Here is a 20,197-nt window from a genome sequence, read left to right as displayed (position 1 = left end):
ATATGAGTATGGGGGCATGTACCTGTATGGTACTGATTTTGTGAAATGCAATGAGAGCTTATCAAATGTCCAGCAATAATAAATATAGATTATCACCTGGTCAATTGTCCTTGCCCAAGTTTATCCAATCGAGGAGGCCTGAAGTAGGCCCAAGCTAGGCCCAAGGTTTGTTACTAATATATGGTCAATAGTGATTGGCCGGAGGATAATTTGTTCATCACAAACCCATGACCTAGCATTTGACCATTGCAGCATTACTTGTTGAGGTCACTCATGGTGATAGTTCACATCATAACGTGATGGCACTTTAGTTATTGATCAGCTCTTGGGCTTATCATTTATCAGCCCCAGAGCCCCTGACATATCGTATATCCTCTCAATCCTTTTATTACTCCGCTCACTCAGGAGTTCATGGTTACCCTGCCAGGACAATCAATTGATTATGACATATGCCCACATGTTTATGACACAGTCACAAAGATAAGGGGGACATAGCATTTGATCAACAGAGCTACCATGGCGGCTGTGTTTGATATTATGTTGAGTTCATTTCGCTGTGAAGTGACTCACGGTGACAGTTCATGTGGTGTCACCGTCTGCTCGCACTGATTGGGCTGCTACTGACATATCAGCCCTGGGATGATCAGCTATCATCCCAAGGGGTTATTAAATATTACCCTCTCTCTTCCTGTTATCACACCCATCAATCATAGGATGCTGAATGCTTCAGCTCTTGAATACATGTATGATTTCTGACCTGCTCAGTCACAACTCTCAGATCACCAGGCACTTGGTAAATGGACAACCAATAAAAATATACATATACAGATGCATATTATGTGTGTAATATTTAGTATTGCCCGTTTCTGTTTTACTATGCAACATTACATTGTATGAAATGTGCCATAGGCCTATTTTAAATTGATTCACTTGACTCATTTCCAAATACCAAACTATAAGACTCCCACAGAACATCCATCTAACTGTCTGTGAACTACATAAATGAATGAATGAATGCAGACAAAGATTTCTTATTGCACCATTTTCCAGTCCCTGCTTCTCTGCAGTGCAATAGCCTAATGCCTTGTATGAACATAAGTTGCGGGTTGGCATTATGCCTGGAGTGCCATTAATATTGCGTTTAAGGACTATTGTATTTCTCTTTTGTCAATATACTGTAGGTATCATAATGTAATTCTTTGACATTTATACCTTAAACTCTGTTTTGGGGCGGCAAGTCACTTTTCACGCTTCATCAGCAGTTGCACTTCAGTTCAGTTCCCAGGATTAAAGCTGATGGTAGAGTCAAGTTCAATATATTGTTGCATCTGTAAAAGGGCTTTAAAAGTTGGCCTCCTCAGCTCACTCTCTCTATACGTGTGGATAGAAGAGACTATGTGGTGCTCAGGTGCTGCAGGGGTAAAGGAGCTGCTAACCACTGCGGAGTCTGGGGGCTCAAATCCACTGCGGTGCATCCAGTTTGGACGAGCATCAAACACAACTGCCCGTGTTTGGGTGAGGTTAGCTGAGCGGAGAGGGTGATTTGATTGATTTTTATTTTATTTTATTTAGCACAATTATAAAAACAATATGTGTACACAAGATTTTAGAAGAAGAGTGCCAGATGGTAGGAAGCCCAAAGGGATTATTCAAGGCCTCTACCCACATTGACTCAGTAAGTACATTAATATATAGGACATGATTGTAAATAAGCCAAAATAGTTGGCAAGAATGGTTATAAATGATAAAAGCCATGATTACGATACAATTGACAAATTTGCCAACATAGTTGACAAGCATGATTAAACCTGATTACAAATTACATCATTACTAATGACAAATATCTTTGTCGCTGTGACTCTTGGGATGGGATGGCACAGTAGGAAGTAGGAAATGTTGAATGTAGGCGCTATGTCCTCCCGGTGGGGGCTCCTCACTGGCAGGTAAGCCAGTAGGGTACCACAACACTGGCAACACAGATAATAGGAATGACTAAATTGGGGAGAAAGAAATTAAAGGTAAAGATAATTAAAGTTGCCCTTTGCTACACTAATTTATACAATGTAACTAGCACATCTGCAATGGTTGGAGGTGGTCTCTTTCCACCCTGGTGTGTCGGGTAAGACACACTACTGGTTGACAATGTCAATACAATTATTTGAAGCAAATGGCACACTGGACTATACACTAGATGCACCGCCATCTTTAGTGTAGTTCGGACATCATTGCAGTAGATGTATGAATAATGTGTGTGAAAGGGTGAATATAATGCACACATAAAGCGCTTTGTATTAAGATGCTATACAAAAGCACCCAAAAGGACTATTGGGTCAGCAATTTCGATCTATCAAGTACAAATTAATGTGTATTAATATTCCTTGTTTATTTTTATTACAACTATACTACTATGACATTACTACTATCTCACTATTGTTATTATAGTAGTAATAGTGGAAGCAGTGGTAGTCCCAATGATGTGGAAATGCACTCTTTGGAATTTTGCCTGCACAAATTTGTCCTGCAGCTAACTCTGATCTTTACACTTTTATTCCACAGCCCTCAGTTTAAAAGTCATGTTGCTATTTTGGCTCAATCCATGACCTCTGCCCTTCCCAGCCAGGACACCGGCCCACTGGACACCAGAGGTGTGATCTCATTGGCTGAGCTTGGTTGTCCATCAGATGATAATGGCTCCTCACTGGAGGGAACTCACAAAGAGCCGTCTGGTGGGCACAGTCACATGCCAGGCCACTATAAAAAGAATGTGGTATGTGGGCTCAGTGCTCACTGTCGGTCAGCGAGTGTGTGTGCACCACAAAGACTGTGCCTCTCTGTGTTTGGTTCAGGGTGAAGGAAAGAAGTCTGTGAAACATGGCTTGTGCCCATAAACTGGTTATCGTCCGCCACGGAGAGAGTTGCTGGAATGACCTGAACCGTTTCTGCGGCTGGTTTGATGCCGATCTCAGCGAGAAAGGCGTGTTGGAGGCCAAGCGCGGCGCCCTGGCCATCAAGGAGTCCGGCATGAAGTTCGACGTGTGCTACACCTCCGTGCTGAAGCGTGCCGTGAAGACCCTCTGGACCATCATGGAGGGCACAGACCAGATGTGGCTGCCAGTTCACCGCACCTGGCGCCTGAACGAGCGCCACTACGGCGGCCTGACTGGCCTCAACAAGGCCGAGACCGCTGAAAAGCACGGGGAGGAACAGGTCAAAATCTGGCGTCGCTCCTTCGACATCCCCCCTCCCCCAATGGATAAGGACCACAACTACCACAAGGTCATCAGTGAGGTAAGTTATTCACTTGAATATCTTGGAAAATAAATGTCAAAAATAGCCGATCTACAAGCTTGCACACCTGCTATTTAGAAAGGTTTTCAATTTTCGCCTACAATGATATGCCCAAAAAAGGACGCCAGAGGAAACAAGGGACAAGACATCTAAACTTAATTAGAATGTGTGATTCATAGGATTAGATCAATTGCAGACCCTACCTGACCTAAATGTCTGAACGTTGACAGGATGAAAAATGACTTGTCCGATGGCGATTAATTGTTCATTATATAACACCCATGTCTAAGAACTAGAAAGAAATAACACTATTATGAAAAAACTAATTTGGAGCTTTATTAAAAAGATCCAGTCCAGTTAGCCATCTCATTCATCACAATAAGTGCCACACAATCCACCATTTACTCGCTGGCCTTTGAAATAGTTACATAACGTCTGCAGCTGTCGCTGTTTTGCAGTGACAATCCAATCCTCTGGTGTTCTCTGCTCCCACTAGTCAAGGCGTTACAAGGACCTGAAGGCTGGTGAACTGCCCACTTGTGAGTCGCTGAAGGACACCATTGCCCGTGCTCTGCCTTTCTGGAACGATGTCATCGCACCACAGATCAAGGCTGGGAAGAACGTCATCATCGCTGCCCATGGCAACAGTCTCCGTGGCATCGTCAAGCACTTAGAGGGTGAGCGCTGCCATAAAGTAGAATGCAGATGACATAGAGGAGAGTGAAAAGTAGAAGGAAGTTAGTGTTCGAACGGGAATAAGGACACATCCTAGGTAGGGAATAGATTGATAGACCTTTATTGATCCCAAGGGAAATGTAGCTGCAGCAGCACTGCAGTGAGGATGAAACAAAGATACAGAAAATGGAAGGGAATAACTACAGAATAAGTAGCAAAAGGATAAAATTGAACGTTAATATATGAAAATATGAAAGACAATATCAAAGACGACTTGACATCCGACCTGGCCCTCCGTGCCTGGGCTGGTCAGTTGTATAATGTATAAGTAGAAAGCATATAGATAGACTTCAGCACCTAAAGACTGACCTGGCCATCTGCACTTGGACTAATTGGGAATATCATGTGCAATTCTTTTGCAGTAAAATGGTAAAATGTGCATACAGTATGTAGTAGGTATGTAACCTACCGTACTAGGGTTATTATGCATGAAAGTATTCTAGCAATAATCCGAGTTAAAAGGTCAAAGATGTCATGTTTCAAGAGGCATATGTGTCCCGTGCTCCATGAATGTTCACATACAGTACCCTAACGACTGACATGTAAAGGCACACACACACACACGCACGCACGCACGCACGCACGCACGCACGCACACACAGACACACACACACAGACACACACACACACACACACACACACACACACACACACACACACACACACACACACACACACACACACACACACACACACACACACACACACACACACACACACACACACACACACACACACACACACACACACACACACACACACACAGATAAGCAGACACAGAAAGACAGACACACACACTTCCCCAGTTTACACAGAATCTAAAAATAGCACGGTGACTTGTCCAGAGCTCACAGACAGTGGAGAAGGCCATGACCGTGGCTCCTGTTTCAGGCGTGACCTTTCTATAGAAAGGTTGTACATTTTCAAGAGTGGCTGAATATGGAGAAAAGTAATGATACAGGCAGAGAAGAAGCCTCGGGCATATGTCTGCATTTTAAAATCCTGAGTGTTCATTTCACTCTGAGACCCTTATGGGTCCATTTGGTTACATTTGTACACTCTCAAAGTTACAAAAGATAAATGAACACTAAGGTTTTTACTCTGTATAGGCTGAGGAGAGCTCTGAAACTACTCAACCCCTTGAAGGAATAATAATACTACCGGTAATAATAATAATAATAATAATAATAATACTAATAGTAGAGTGAAAAGAAGAAGGAAGTTATATGATAATTAAGTCTGTAAATCAACTTGTGGTCCCGTTTTCATTCTGTACTCTTGACACATAACCAGCTGTACAGTGTGTGTCTAACTCTAACCTGAGCTTTCTTTCTATCGTCTATCGTCCAGGTATGTCTGATGCAGCCATCATGGAGCTGAACCTGCCCACAGGAATCCCCATTGTGTATGAGCTGGACGCAGACCTGAAGCCCATTAAGCCCATGGCTTTCCTGGGCGATGAGGAGACAGTAAAGAAGGCAATGGAGGCGGTGGCTGCCCAGGGCAAAGCAAAGAAGTAAAGAAAAGAAAAGCTAGAGACTGTATCTCCCACTTCCCTGAACACCTCCATCTTGTCTATTCCCAGTCCTATCCATCTCCCTACACAGCTAAATCCGGAGTGTTGTTTTAACTCTGAGAGAGTAAAACAAAAGGTTTTCAAGTTTACACTCCCTGAGTTAAACTAACACTGGTTTGTGCTGTGTACACAACCCTCACCAGCAGTCCATTCCATCCTGGGTCATTGTGGATGACAAAAGGCCAACCGCAGCTACTTAGCTAGCTGGCCTCCTGTGTTGATGAAATGACAGAGTAACACTGTTCCATGTGTGGGATAGAATGAATGACCTGTCAGTTCAAACAGATGCCTATAGCACTACCTCTCGTTCTTTCACCTAAACACGAACACTCACTTACGGTGAAGTACAGCCCGTGCGAACAGGCTGTGCCCTGATTTGAGGATGCCATCACTCTGATACAACCAATAAAGAAACCACTTTTTTGTCTATTTCTGTTTGTTGGGTTTTTTCTTCTTCTTTTTTACATTCTCCTCTCCCTATGCGCTTACTGTAATTGTACATAGTTGCCTTTCTGTGTATTAAATTGTAATGTCATCCTTATCTCTTTATTCTATTAACCTTTATCGTCTGTTCTGCACAGGACAAATGCTAAAAGTATTAGATACAAAGCAAACAGACTATCATCACTGTAATAAATTGACAAATTATAACTATATATATTCTTTTAATAACATATTTTACTCTGATGCATGCCTTGTGTTTTAAAATTATTCATAATCTTGCAGCACCACCTCTTAGAGGATGCCTGGTCTATCCTGGTTTTGGCATTGCCATTAGAACTGCTAGAACAGTGGTTTTCAAAGTGGAGTCTGGGGACCCCCAGGGGTTATTGAGTGTGGTACTTGAAATAATAACATTATACAAATTACAGTTTCTTTCAATATCAATACATTATGACAGTGAGACAATTTAATTTAAAAACAAAACATACTTTCATAACACCGGACAGAATCATTTGAAATGGCAGTCCATAGTCTAATGAAAATAGATTTGGGAGTCCATGATATGAAAAGTTTTGAAAACCCCTGTGCTAGAGTATCTTCAATAGTAGTGTCTGTCTGGGTATCACAGTTCAGACAGACAGACAGACAGACAAACAGGCTTTGGTCAGCCTGATTTCTCAGTAGTGGGGAAGTGGAATTCAATACCCACAAAGATTAGAATCTCAGGAAGCTTTGCAGTGTTTAAAACCAGCCTCAGGCTTTGGCTAAAGGCTTTTATTATATTTGTCAAACTGAATCCTTTATCTCCCACTGATGGACTGTTTTGTATTGTGCTGGGTTTGTGTGTGTGTGTGTGTGTGTGTGTGTGTGTGTGTGTGTGTGTGTGTGTGTGTGTGTGTGTCTCTGTGTGTGTATTTGTTTTGTGGTTGTTTTTTGTCTACCTGTCCAGCAATTATTTGCTAGCTAAGAGCAGAGGGATGCTGTGTAATCACGTCAAGATATAGGCAGAGTCAGACAGAGACAGAAACAAAGGTGAGAGAGAGAGAGAGTGAGTGAGTGAGAGAGAGAGAGAGAGATAAAGAAGGAAGGAGAGAGAGAGGTCAGTGGGTTCGACATTATTCCTGTGGTGCAGTGTGGAAAGCCATGGTGACGCTAGAAGGTGCAGAGGAGGCCTAACTGTCTGTCCACTCCCCTCCAGTACAGACAAGGGGCGCTGTGTATTATATGGCACAGGGCCATGTCTATGCTAAGCAGCTGCTCCCTTGATATCTCCACAGGACAGTTGCAGGGCAAATGGATACACAAAATCCTCAGTGTTGTTCTAACTCTGAGTGTGTACAAATGTAACCTATGTGTACATTTGTTCAATCTCTTGAGTTACAAATGGTTTTGAGTATATTACTGTTGATGTGCACCGCAAAATATTCATTTATTTTAACTCAGGGAGTGGGAAAAATGGACCAATACACTCTCAGAATAAACTAACAAGGTTTTGCTGTGAAATTCCCTTCGATGGACGCGCCACATTACATTACCCATTCTCTGTTACTATTCTGAGAAGTTTTGTCAGTACATAATTGTATCAAAGGGACATTCAAGATGATTGGTTGCATTGAACACTAACAGTATTAACAGACATTTGGTTGCTTCGAAAAAAAGACAAGAGAAAGATCTTGATATCAATAATGGCTATTGATCCCTCTTGCTTTGATACAGGTCTTCATTTAAGCTGGAGCCAGCTATATTTGTCTATATATATATATATATATATATATATATATATATATATATATACACACATACATACATACGGTATATATATTTCATATTTAAAAAAAAAAATTATATATATATATATATATATATATATAGTATTAAACACTTAAACCCTACGTATACTTGGTCCCCCTCTATCTTTCCTCTATAACAAATCTCTTTGCCGAAAATAGCCGATCTACATACAAGCTCACAACACATCACGTAGCAAGCTTGTAGATTGGCTATTTTGTCTATTATGAAATGCCGAGGATGGGGATGCTAGGATGTGGTTAAAAAACAAAAGCTAAAACCGCTGCTATTAGGCTACAGAGTTGCCAGTGCCCCTTATTTCTTAAAATGACAAATGAAAATACCCCTCACATGCTTTATTTTTTTTATTTTCAACATTGGAAATGGCGTCAGTGTACAAACATGGCTCGAAGCCTGATTTATATTCCACCCTACGGTGGGCACACCATAAAGCAGATAAAGCTCACAAATGAGCTTGTAAATTGGAAATTGTTTGGCATGCAACACCGTCGTACAGAGTATATCTAAACATAACATAGCTGGATTCACAATAGACAAGTGACATCATCTCTTGTAGAGCTGTAGAAAACTTCATTCATTTACTTTGTATTCTTTTGCAAAGCTGCAATGTAAAAGATAATCAGAATGTGACTTAAGAAAAGACAATATTTCTCTAAGCAGACGGTTGAAATAGAATGAGAGTCCCTATGCCATATGTGACAACCAAGCTTGGTTAATTCAGTTTGTAATTTTTTGGAAGGGAACACCGTGTCACCCATGTCTGTTTTACACAGCCCCACCTAATATATTCCAAAAGCACGGTATGAGGTTTACATAATTCCAAGAGTTTCAGGTTTTGTTCTACAATACAACATTTCGAATGCGCTGTATGTTTATCTTAACTAATGTGGTTCATAAATCATAACTGTTGATTTGTGGAGATTATCTTGTTGAACAAAATGTATTACTGTCTTTTATTGCTACAGAGCTTTCTCCCCCTTACATTATCTTAAACCAAATGTAAAAACTCCATTAGAAAACTGCAGTGGGAACCTATGACAGTGTAACTTCCAGGTTGGCTTATAAAAAATGTCATTCCTGTAGCACCCTATTACCTTTTTTTCAGCATTTCCACAAGTCAGTCAGTTATTTTGCTTTGTTCATCATCACAGCTGCTCAATTTCACAATTATATAACACACGCCTTTCTAAAAACAATATATTAAACTCAGACAAAATAACGAAATATACAGTAATTCACACATTTGGCATTATATTCTACAGTTATAAGTAGCCAACAAAAATTAAAGGATACTCCTCTTGTACATAAAGTCAAAGACACAAATAAAACTCACTGTAACGAGTCAAAGCAACACAGAAGGTAATAAGGCACTATGTGGATAATGAATATTCAACTGACATTCAAGTTTGTTTGTTTTAAATTTGGTGTGCAAGTTTAGCCTGGCATCGCCTAGTCTGGGAGGGTTAGCGTCGGAGCTTGGACAGCAGGGGCGCGGCCACTGCGCTGTGATTCAAATCAACAGCCAATGAAGAAAAGGGGAAACATGCAGTGGGTGTTGCATCTAAATAGGATCGACGGGAAGCAATTTCCCCTTGAGAAATTTCGGCCGCCATTGTTGTGTACTGCTGTTTGCCTCTCGTCGGACTTTTTAGACGAGTTGCACAGCTCTCAGACCGGTAAGAGGCGTGTCCGCTCAGATTCAGAGCGTAAGGTACATCCCGCCCACAAATACCAGGGCTCTGGCCCAGAAGTTCCTCGCCAGAGCTGGCGAAAACTTCTGGGAACTCAGATTAGGCATCGCCAGGCCACAGCAAATGAAATTTCAGCTGGCAGATTCATGCACTAGCAGGCTCCCAGGCTAGTGCACATGCTCTGTTTTGAGAGAGAAGAAAACAGGAACTACAGTGTCAGGGTTTCAGCGCCATCTTCTGGTGGATAATTGACATTGTCACCATTTCCCCCTGTCCAGCTTCTGTCTTTTAAAGACAAGACTACACCCAGGTGTAAAACTCACATACTGGAGCTGCCCAAGATGACAGCTGTGATATCAGATAATTGCTCAAGTTATATATACAATATTGTATCATTGGATAATTTGAGGGACCTTTTTTTTTAATCATTACTAGACTAGAGTGTTTGTTCAGTAACAAGGGTCTTACCGTCTCTCCAGCTCTTTAGTAAACAGAAAAAAATAATTCAGGTCTGGATACCAATTGTATCTAATCAGGAGTGAGGACTCTGTATGTTGATCTACATAAGCTACATACAATTAATGTTCCAGTTCAAATTTTGTCTGCTCAATTGTCGTTTCATCACTTCTTTGACCTTCTTTATGAGCTTTCTATCCTGATTGGATAAAACTGGTATACCAACTATAAAATAAATGTTCTGTTTACTAAAGAGCTGGACAGACGGGGAGACCCCTGTTACTGAACACACTATAGCAATGGTTGCTATCGGACTATAATAGAGCTATTTAACACTTCTTTTATAAAAGATATCACTTACATGACCTTTATATAAAATTGCTGCATTAGCATTACTTTTGTTTATTTAGGGTTGGAATTGTGAATTCTCCAATGATGATAAATAAAGTGATGACTGATGACCAACTATCACACCACCAAAGATAATGTTGTGGGGGAAAAGGAGACAGTTAACTGTGGTCAACTATTAGTCTAAAAAAAAACATCACATTATAAAAAGAAAGTTGCTTTACCTAATCATTTAAACAGTCATCCCTTTGGCCTCCAAAGTGTGTGTTCTTTTCTTGAATTCTAATTACAGGCATGCAAACAGCTCCGAGGTGAAAAAGGTGACAACATGTCTTTTTCTTCGGGTCAGGTGTCACACAATTGCCCTAAAAAGCTAGCCTGGTAAACCCTCCCTCCAGAAATCTCATTTCCATTTAAATCAAATGGAAATGAGATTTCTGGAGGGAGGGTTTACCAGGCTACTGAAAAGCTACAAGTTTGCATGTCTGTAATTAGTTAATGGCCGAATCTTCTGATGGGCTGCTTAGTGCTTACCACGTAATATTAAAAGTGTCACTCTATTCTCCAAGCGGTTTCTTTGTCTGCTAAACTTCCATGATGACAAACATCTCCGCAATTACTAACATTAGCAGTTATTTCAGTTAGGCGTAATATTTATCCCATTGCACGATGGCGTTGTGCACCGGAAATAGCGAATGCGAATGAAACGCGCTGTGAGCTTATAGGGCACTATTTCCACTGCGATGCGGCCGTGCGACTAAGTATGAATCAGATGCTGCTGCTGATGAAGCCAGGCGCTGTTTTTTTACAAAAGCATGCAGTAATTTTTGTTCCATTAAAAGTTTTGTGCTGGATGATTTTGGCTCAACAGGCCCAAAGTGTTAGGTTGTAGTTACCTCTGTTTGAGGTTGGTGGGTTTAGGCCTTGGGAAGGCCCAGAGACAAACCGACCGCTAGAGCGATTACAGCGAGCAGGACCAGAACCACTAGGGCAATTATGACATGCTTCTGCCAAGAGACAAACAACAAAATGGTTAGGATTTGGCATGTTGCGCATGAACACTGATATTCGCAGAGGAGGTATGTCAATGTAACCACAGAACAACACGTTTCAGTACAAACATTCACATCACATTCTGCTATGACAGCAGAATGTTTTTTTTTTTTTTTAACTATAAGATTTCAAAGCAAAAAAATGAAAGAAGAGGCAGTTAAGTCCAGTCCTTTCGTTTTCACAGTGATAAAACCCATTTTAGGGAAGTGCCTGTCAACGGCATGGCAGATAAGACACTCTCGCTCACTGAGTAGACTGCATATGTGCACACATTATTTGATACTTAATTTGATATTTCAGAGGGCTGTTGATCAGGGGCTGTAGTAGCAGGGCTGTGAAACAACTTGAAGAAGCCGAGGTTGAGGCTTACCCTGCGTGCCCGTTTATGGTAGACCACTGCTTTCTTGGTCTCTCCTTTGGCCTTGTCCACATAGTCTACAGCAGTGCTCACATTCTTTTCAATATTATTTATGGTGTCTCCCTGAAAGAGTACACAGATTAGAATAGATTAGATTTAGATTAAATTAATAGACAGACAGACAGACAGAATTGTGGAACAATTTGTTTAGCATTCTCCTAACTTAGGTTTAATATGGCTCATTCATTTAGATTAGTGATTACAGATATTATGCCGTCCCTTCCTTATAGAGCCCCAGAGCTGATACCAGTCATCCTCCTCTTGGTCCTATAATCACTAACCTTCAACCAGGGCAAATAAAGGTTGGGTATATAATAAAGATATAGACACACTCAGCCTCAGGAACTAAATTCCTCATTTCGGCCTGTGGCCAATAAAACAATAAATAAATAGTGACGATAACATCAGTGTGCTCACCTTAGCAAGCTCACAATAATGCCTGATTTATACTTTGTGGCACACCGGTGTAGCAGCATGGCACGATGTGAGCTTGCAGATATAAGTATAATGGGGAATTGCTGTAAATATGAATGACACACAGGGAGTCACATCTTACTTGAGTCTCTACCAACATGGCGATGTCAAGGAACATCTCCTGCAGCTCTCTGATGCTGGTCTCCAGACGGATGATGTCCTGGTGACGAGACTCGATCTCACTCAAGGCCTGCCGTGTTGTTTGTGAGTCTGACACCATCTGCATAGAGACATGTATGTTGGGCTGTAGTGTGTTCTTCTTGCAACATTTGTATTAGCCTTGAGTATTATATCTGTCAGCAGCAGTACAAACATATAATATCACAGCCAAGGATTAAACATTTTTTGAGTTTTGGAGGTTGATGGTCTGTGGTGCGGAAAATCGAACTAACATCAGCTGTGAAGATGGCAGGATTGCCACTGTGCAATAACTCCTCCAACTCTTCATCCGTGGTGATTTTACCAGCTGAATTTACATGGGGGGAGAGAGAGAAATGTGTATTATATTTATTTTTCCTCTATTCACTTACAGATTTAACAGAAATTAGTAAAAAGTTGTCAACAATTTCTTATTCATTGAGTTACATATTTTACCACCTATGGTTGGTTATCACACCAAGATTGCTATAGGCAAAATAGGACCACAATAATAAAGCCATTTATTGCAAACATCCTGCTTAATGCTTGCCTTTTTGAAAGTATACAGTAGATTAGCCAGTGTAGCAAGTAGATTAACATTAGTATTTAATATAATTGTTTCAACAATCCAAACATAAAGCAGTATGTACAAAAGGCTAAACAAGTCCCTTTCTAGTATGTGGAAAGAAGCATTTTATAAACATAAATAGACGGACATGCTGTAAATGAATCAGCTTAGATCATTCAAAGTCTTACATTTAAGGACATTTCAGGAATCAATGTAACTTTTATACTGAATATTAAATATATATACCGTATTTTCCGCACTATAAGGCGCACCGTCAGTGCGCCTTATAGTGCGGATGCGCCTTATAATCCGATGCGCCTTATATATGTATCAATATTGGTTCCCTTGGTTTCCGCACTATAAGGCGCGCCGTCAGTGCGCCTTATAGTGCGGATGCGCCTTATCATGCGGTGCGCCCTATATATGAAAATAATACATTTATTGAAGGTGCGCCTTATACTCAGATGCGCCTTATAGTGCGGAAAATACAGTACACTGTATATTTTTGTATTACTCGTCACTGACCAATTATTGCTGCACCTTTCTCAACTACCCGAGCAACGGTTGCCATAGAAACGCTAATACACACACACACACACACACACGTATCCTTTTGCAAGCTAGCTCATATTTCTCAAGGAGGGGCAGAGCTCCCCTCCAGAGCAAACACTACAATTGCTATGAAAGGATGCAGATGTACACAACAAAAGAGGCAGATGGCAGATTTAACTGACGCTGAACTGCAAGGGAACAATGGGTGCGTGTATTCAGTGGTGGAAAAAGTACTCAAATGTTTTACTTAAGTAAAGTATTAATACTGCAATGTACTGTAGAAGTACTCTGTTACAAGTAAAAGTCCCAAATTCAAAATTGACTTGAGTAAAAGTACAAAAGCATTGGTATCAAAATGTACGTAAATTACCAAAGGTAAAAGCACTAAAATGTTTGAAAATAGGAGATCTACAAGGTCACAACGCGCTGCGATGGGACGCGTTGTGAGCTTGTAGAGTATACAATGGACTAAAAGTACAATATTTGCCTCTGAGATGTAGTGGAGTAGAAGTAAAAGTATAGACAATTGGAAATACTCCAGTAAAGTAAAAGTACCTCAAAATTGTACTTAAGTACAGTACTTGAGTAAATGTACTTAGTTACTTTACACCACTGCGTGTATTTAGGTTGTATTTTCGGACTTACTGATTTCCAGTTGCCTCCGAATTCGTGCTTTACACTTTTCTCTGAAGGTGACTTGTGCATTGTTGTAAATTGTCATGACCTCCACAAATGACCGGGTCAGATCTGAGTGCTTGAAGGGGAAAACGTATGTTAGCAAATTGATTTTGGCTGGTTTTATTGTATTTTTGTCCCATGTAGCATGAAACTAGAAATAACACATTGCAGTTGTATACCTCCGCCAACCAGTTGATTTATAGTATACTGTATGTACCATAGTAAATTAAGTATTTAATGAACAGGATTTCTGAGGTCACAACGCCCTTGACCACCTACTTCTAATTAGTTCATCCTTCAGTCTATGTGGAAATGTGTGCCAAATGTCATTCAATTCCCTCAAGGCGTTCCTGAGATATCACATTCAAGTTCAGACAGATGGACAGAGAACCTGAAAACAGGCTCAGCCAGTGATGGAGGCATAATGAATGTAACAGGATATTGCTTCCATATTGCTGTCCAGTCTGAACACATTGAAATCGAATTGTAATCCCATTCCTTAGCCTTGCTTAGACTTCATAAAACCCATCCAGGTCCAATCTGGATAGGAAATCACAAAAGGGGGTTGGATTTGGGCTACCAGTCTGAACAAGGCCTCAAAAATGCCCATATGCCTGCTATAACTGTTGGATTTTCAAGTATTGATAAACACTATTGTCCCACAAAGCAAAAGGGGAAGAGCTCTCCATTGCTGGAAATAAAGTTGATCAACCTGGGGAGCATATTTTCTGCCATCTCAAAGGAGAACGATAAAAACAGTTAACAAAATAATTACCAGATCATTTGTGGGATAAAATACTTTTGCTAGTTGATTTTTGCTGTACACTGAAGCTTTTAGATTTTAAATTGGAAGAAGCTGATAAGTTGCAGCTCAATGATGTCCATCAGGCAACACTCCCTGTCATTTCCTGTTAGTACAAAATAGTAGGAATAAAATGTGACTTTCTTGCATGCCAACGGCCAAAACAGTATGCTATAAGGATTATCACGTAGTGTTGTCTCTTTGCCGAAAATACGTAGCAGCTCTACAAGCTCACAACATGTGGAGTGGCAATGCGTTGTAAGCCTGTAAAGTAGATCTGCTATTTTTGACTAATGTTCACCCCATAACAGGGACGCTAGGGTTCATGTGGTTAAGTGAAAGAATGATCAAACCAGCAGGTAACCAACTTCTTACACCTGGCTGGTACATGACAGCAGAGCAAACACAGTAGACGGAATGTCAGACCTGGTTCTTCTGAATACGCTGGTCTGCCGAGGTATTGTTTCCATTCTCATCTATAGGCAAGCTCTCATGCATAGCTGAAAAAAAAAACAATACAAAAATATGAATCACATGACATTTTAACAAAACCAAACATACTTAACACAGCTAAAGCCATTCTGCACTTGGCTTATGTGCCCTAATTCAAAATAAAAATGCTTACAGTATATACAAACTCAACACATCGCATCACGTTGTGAGCTTGTAGATCTGCTATTTAAAAGTTAAAAGTGGTTATTAAACACAAATTATTCCATGAACATTATACACATGCAGACAACTTTAAGTTATAACAGATCATTGTGCAAAGGGTTGATGTCTCCGTTGTTGATAGTGAGAGATATACAGGTACTTGAATTTAATCCAGGGACTGAATGTCTAGTTTTGGCTCATGTCTACTTCAGATTAACATAACAGCAGCTTCGCCTTTCAGCACATTTGCAAGTAAAATGAGGTGAGCCATGAACGCCACACTGCAGGAAGTATAGAAACACAGTGTGGACAGTTCCTCCTCGCAGGGTTTGAAAGTACAGGTATGTGTCCCCATGAACAAGGGACAGCTTCCTGTTCCCAGTGTTTCAATTATTGAGACATGTCACACTAGCTATGCACCTGAAACTGTGGTTGTATATACCTGCTGCTGTTTTCATATATTGTTATAAAAACCTGTCTTCAACTTTTGTTTTTCTTTCCGTAAATTAAATTAATGCCCTACTTCGTTGTGTGACAGTGTCGCTTAAAGAAATCTACAAGCCGATATACAAGCTCACAATGCGTGTAGATCTGCTATTTTAGAAAAGTTTTTACATTCTGAAAGTGGTTAGTCTGTCAGTGGGCTTTATAAATGTTTAACCAATTAAAATAATTAACAACAGCTTGTGACTATGTATATAATGACTACAGTGGATCCATTAGAACATTTTCTTTTCTCTTTTTTTTTTTACATCTAACAGTTTTGGACATGCAAGGTTTTCTCACCGACAGCGACGATATGCGCCTTATGTATGGTAACTATCTACGTTTAATCCATAACGTTTATTTTGATTCTTCAAATCTGTACCAGTCCCACATGCAAGATTATCACTACCGACATACAGACAAAACAATGTCCAGAAAACATGATTGGAATTAGTTCTTGGTTAAAAGACAATATCTGCACAAACATTTCAGCTTGGCCTGGACTGCAATAGCGTTCTTCTTGATGTCATTATTCAGCTTCTCCAGTTCAGCTTTGGTTCCTGAAAAGAAGATAAAGAAGGGGTGTAAGTGTTATTATTTTGTGTTTAATAGGCTATTCCAAATAATTAAAAAGCCAAATATCTCTGATATCCAAATCTATCTGATTTTCTGATCACCAAAAGCCTGTTGTTTCTTTAGATGACACAACTTGACTTATGTACTGTGTCTGTCATCTGCCATCATGTCTTGTCTTGTCTTGTTTTGTTTTGTTTTGTTTGTGTGTATGAGCCAACTTTTCACATACCACAGTCAAAATCCTCAGTGAACAAGAATGTACAAATGTAACAAAATGTACCCATAATGGTCCATTTGGTTACATTTGTACACTCTCAAGAGTTCAATTATCCCTCAGGATTTTACTGTGTAGCGATAGGTGGCACTTGGAATAGTTCAGCTCCAGTTCAGCTACATACAAGGGTGGGCAGACTTTTTTTAAAGGCACAAGATCAGTGTTTTCCAAGGCTGGTCAGAATACCAATTGCAAGACAGTGAAAACCACCATCGCTGTTATGTTTTATTATAGGCTATTGTCAGTGAAAACATTCCCCACAATAACAGAAAACTGAAAAGACACAACAATTGAGCCCTGAGGGACACCGGTTACCCATATGGGGTTTAAGTGGTTAATTTAACTCTGGAATAGTTTTTAGAGTTTATTTAACACTGACTGTGTGGTCAGCCGATAGGGTCTATACTCACTCTGTTCTGGGATTGGAGCAGAGAGGATGACACTGTGTGTTCTCTCCACCTCATCCACCTGAGAGGAAATCTTCTCAGTGATGCCTCTCACCTCTCTCACCTTCATATGGTATGAAATACATAGAATAATCATCTACAGGTCATGTTCATTCCTTATTTGAACATTAAAATAACACCAAATTGGGAACAAACACACACACACACACACACACACACACACACACACACACACACACACACACACACACACACACACACACACACACACACACACACACACAATGAATGTACCTTAATGAAAAACTCTTCCATGTAAACATTGCGTGCCATCGTAAAGGTTATGTCATCCGCTCTGTTGCTTATCTATATTAAAAAAAATAAAACAAAACAAAACAGTTTACACCCATATGCTACTTAAATGCCTCCCCCCCTCTCAGAAGAAAAGGCCATCAATGAAGGCCTAATCTGCAGTGAATAAATAAGACATCAAACAACAGGTGTCTGCTATCGAGGTGCCCAGATGTCCCTAAGTGCCCACCTATCCTGTATCCTGGTAACAGGTGGGCACCTCGGTGTTAAATTGGCTATTTTGTCCAAAATGTAAAAAAATGTAATATTTGGAAAATGTTTTTAAGTAAAGTAAATTATACATGACTAAAACTTGCTTAAACATTCGACAATGAAGGTCTAATATTTCTACAAATTGCTACAAAACCTGTATATCCAGTCATTGTGTGGCATAAACAAGAAGTTGAAGGATACAATTAAGTCTAATAATGATGTACTGTGCAAGTTCACATCATGTATACTTTACATTACTTAAGACCATTTTTCAAATGTTTTATTTTTTAAGCCAATTTTACATTAAGGTACCCAGGTGTCCCTAGTGCCCACCTATCCTGTATGATATTACAGCTGTTACAGAATTGTTTGGGTTATAACGGTTTAAATATTGTGGAAGTGGCAGAGTGAAGTCTATAGACAACAGTTAGTCCACGACTGCAGAAGAACAGCAAACATAAAACGGAAAAAAATCAGGAAAGCAGTGGTGGATGAAGTACTCAGATATTTGAGTAAAAGTAGCAATACCACAATACAAAAATACTCTGTTTCTGTTACAAGTAAAAGCCCTGTGTTCAAGATGCAACTTGAGTAAAAGCACAAAAGTATTGGCATCAACATATACTTAAAGTACCAAAAGTACTAAAATGTTTGAAAATAGCAGATGACGTGTTGTGAGCTTGTATATATAATTCTAGTTATAGTTGTAGTAATTATAGTGGAGTAAATAATAGTTGCCTCTGAGATGTAATGGGGTAGAAGTAAAAGGATTGAAATGTGGAAATACTCCAGTAAAGTAAAAACACCTAAAAATTGTAGTTGAGTAAATGTACTTAATTACTTTACACCACTAGTCAGACGAACAGACGCCCCAGGGCGTCAGGCTTCATTGTCTCCTTGAATGAAAGACTCGCTACTCACGGATAGAAGTTCTGCCAATCGATCCTTCATAACAAATGATCCATCCGACTGAGGGCGTGTGTCCATCAACATGAAAGGGTAGTCAGTCAGCGAGTTGTTGTTATTAACGTCCTTTGCTTTCAAAACTTAGTGAAAAGTCGCTTTCATTTACGCACAACAACACAAGCTGCATGATGTGTCTCCACTCTCCACAGCATTGTCAGCGATCAACGTTGCCAGATTTTGTCAGAGATACAAGCAACCAGGTCGAGGAAAACAAAACCAAAAGAAGCGACTAGGTCACATGATAGCCTTGGCCAACGCCCAACATCGGCTATTTGAAAATAGCAGATCTACAAGCTCGCGTGAGCTTGTGGTCAGATCAGCTATTTTCAAAACATATCTTGAAACATTTTGAATGTGTTGCAAACATTTTAACAACACAACCCCCTGGCACAATATTAATCATTTTAATTAATGTTACATATTAATTTGGGGGTCCTTGACATGAAAATATTTTATACCCGCTGGTTTAGGAAGCAAGACCAAATAAGCAACTACGCGTTTTACAAACAAGGCCCAAAAAACGCAACCCGCAATTACAAGCGTCTTTACAGAAAAACAACCTCAAAGTCGCTTATGATAAGCGGACATGGCAACCCTGGACCTCACCTGTAGATGGTGAGGAGGAGGATAGCACGTCAAACGCGAAGGCACGCCCCCAAACCATCCGTGTTCCTCCTGACAAACAATGTCCATCATAGATATGATGTCCACACACAACAAGCCAGCATGTAGATGACCCCTCCTGAAATGTCAAAATGTCTGCTTTGAAAACTCAATAGTAGCCACCGTTTTTAATTCAAAGTCTGGAAATGACTGCAGGTGCTTCCGATTATATGATTAGTCCAGCTGGATGGAGTGGATGCAGGTTGATAAACATCGTGTTATCAAACAGAAGGATCCGTGAGTAAACTAGACAGGTAATACCTAGCCCGCCCCTGAAACATGACTGTTATCATGTGAACCATGGCTAGTAATAACCTAATCATCATTTACAATGTAGCCTATTTGGGATTTGGACTTATCAATAAGCAACATTTTGTCTTGTGCTTCAAATTTGACTTCCTTTAGTAAAAAAAATAAAAAATCTCAGTGTTCATCATACCTCAGCAAGATAATTGGTCAACGGGAAAGACTAAATTTGCAGTGGCCATATGGTATTCACATATTGGCTCCTGTTCAACTCTAAGCCCATTTAAAATAGTCTCCTAATTTCTGACTTTAATTTTTCTTGAACTTAAGT

The 20,197-nt window shown here is 40.1% G+C and overlaps 2 protein-coding genes across 6 annotated transcripts; one reads left to right on the top strand and one right to left on the bottom strand.

The window, feature by feature from the left end:
* The first annotated feature begins 2,768 nt into the window (after window positions 1-2,768).
* On the top strand, window positions 2,769-6,028 carry pgam2 (phosphoglycerate mutase 2 (muscle)). Of its 2 annotated transcripts, XR_014599930.1 has the most exons (4): window positions 2,769-3,288; window positions 3,785-3,965; window positions 5,374-5,643; window positions 5,700-6,028. XR_014599930.1 is itself a non-coding variant. In XM_084046268.1 (3 exons), exons 1-3 carry the CDS (start codon window positions 2,872-2,874, stop codon window positions 5,541-5,543), a joined length of 768 nt encoding a protein of 255 aa, XP_083902394.1. In that variant the 5' UTR covers window positions 2,769-2,871; the 3' UTR covers window positions 5,544-6,028. The 2 variants fall into 2 exon arrangements, 1 of the variants encoding a protein (XP_083902394.1); XM_084046268.1 differs by having other exon boundaries at window positions 5,374-6,028.
* A 2,169-nt stretch (window positions 6,029-8,197) lies between these two features.
* Window positions 8,198-19,114, bottom strand: LOC311037436 (syntaxin-2-like). Of its 4 annotated transcripts, none has more exons than XM_084046600.1 (12): window positions 18,913-19,114; window positions 17,722-17,793; window positions 17,431-17,530; window positions 16,656-16,730; window positions 15,457-15,530; window positions 14,196-14,304; window positions 12,685-12,758; window positions 12,375-12,512; window positions 11,771-11,881; window positions 10,821-11,354; window positions 9,654-10,616; window positions 8,198-9,301 (listed from the first exon to the last, which is right to left on the bottom strand). In XM_084046600.1, the coding sequence occupies exons 1-10, from the start codon at window positions 18,982-18,984 to the stop codon at window positions 11,265-11,267; spliced, it is 915 nt and encodes a 304-aa protein (XP_083902726.1). In that variant the 5' UTR covers window positions 18,985-19,114; the 3' UTR covers window positions 8,198-9,301; window positions 9,654-10,616; window positions 10,821-11,264. The 4 variants fall into 4 exon arrangements, with proteins under 4 accessions (XP_083902726.1, XP_083902725.1, XP_083902728.1 ...); XM_084046599.1 differs by having other exon boundaries at window positions 9,654-9,724; window positions 11,244-11,354; XM_084046602.1 differs by lacking the exon at window positions 10,821-11,354 and having other exon boundaries at window positions 9,654-9,724.
* Window positions 19,115-20,197: the final 1,083 nt, after the last annotated feature.

This window comes from Gymnoscopelus microlampas, assembly GCF_963454915.1.
Source record: "Gymnoscopelus microlampas genome assembly, chromosome: 21".
Classification (NCBI taxonomy): domain Eukaryota; kingdom Metazoa; phylum Chordata; class Actinopteri; order Myctophiformes; family Myctophidae; genus Gymnoscopelus; species Gymnoscopelus microlampas.
The sequence above is the reverse complement of the archived record's forward strand: the minus strand, read 5'-3'. Positions and strand labels throughout refer to the sequence as shown.

Excerpts from the sequence above, each read along its gene's own strand:
- pgam2 (XM_084046268.1), top strand. The coding sequence starts at position 2,872 with ATGGCTTGTGCCCATAAACTGGTTATCGTCCGCCACGGAGAGAGTTGC. Across the intron at positions 3,289-3,784 it reads ACCACAAGGTCATCAGTGAG|TCAAGGCGTTACAAGGACCT; the intron begins GTAAGTTATTCA and ends TGCTCCCACTAG. Across the intron at positions 3,966-5,373 it reads CATCGTCAAGCACTTAGAGG|GTATGTCTGATGCAGCCATC; the intron begins GTGAGCGCTGCC and ends TCTATCGTCCAG.
- LOC311037436 (XM_084046600.1), bottom strand. The coding sequence starts at position 18,984 with ATGTTGATGGACACACGCCCTCAGTCGGATGGATCATTTGTTATGAAG. Across the intron at positions 17,794-18,912 it reads GATTGGCAGAACTTCTATCC|ATAAGCAACAGAGCGGATGA; the intron begins GTGAGTAGCGAG and ends TTTTTAATATAG. Across the intron at positions 14,305-15,456 it reads AGCGTATTCAGAAGAACCAG|CACTCAGATCTGACCCGGTC; the intron begins GTCTGACATTCC and ends TTCCCCTTCAAG.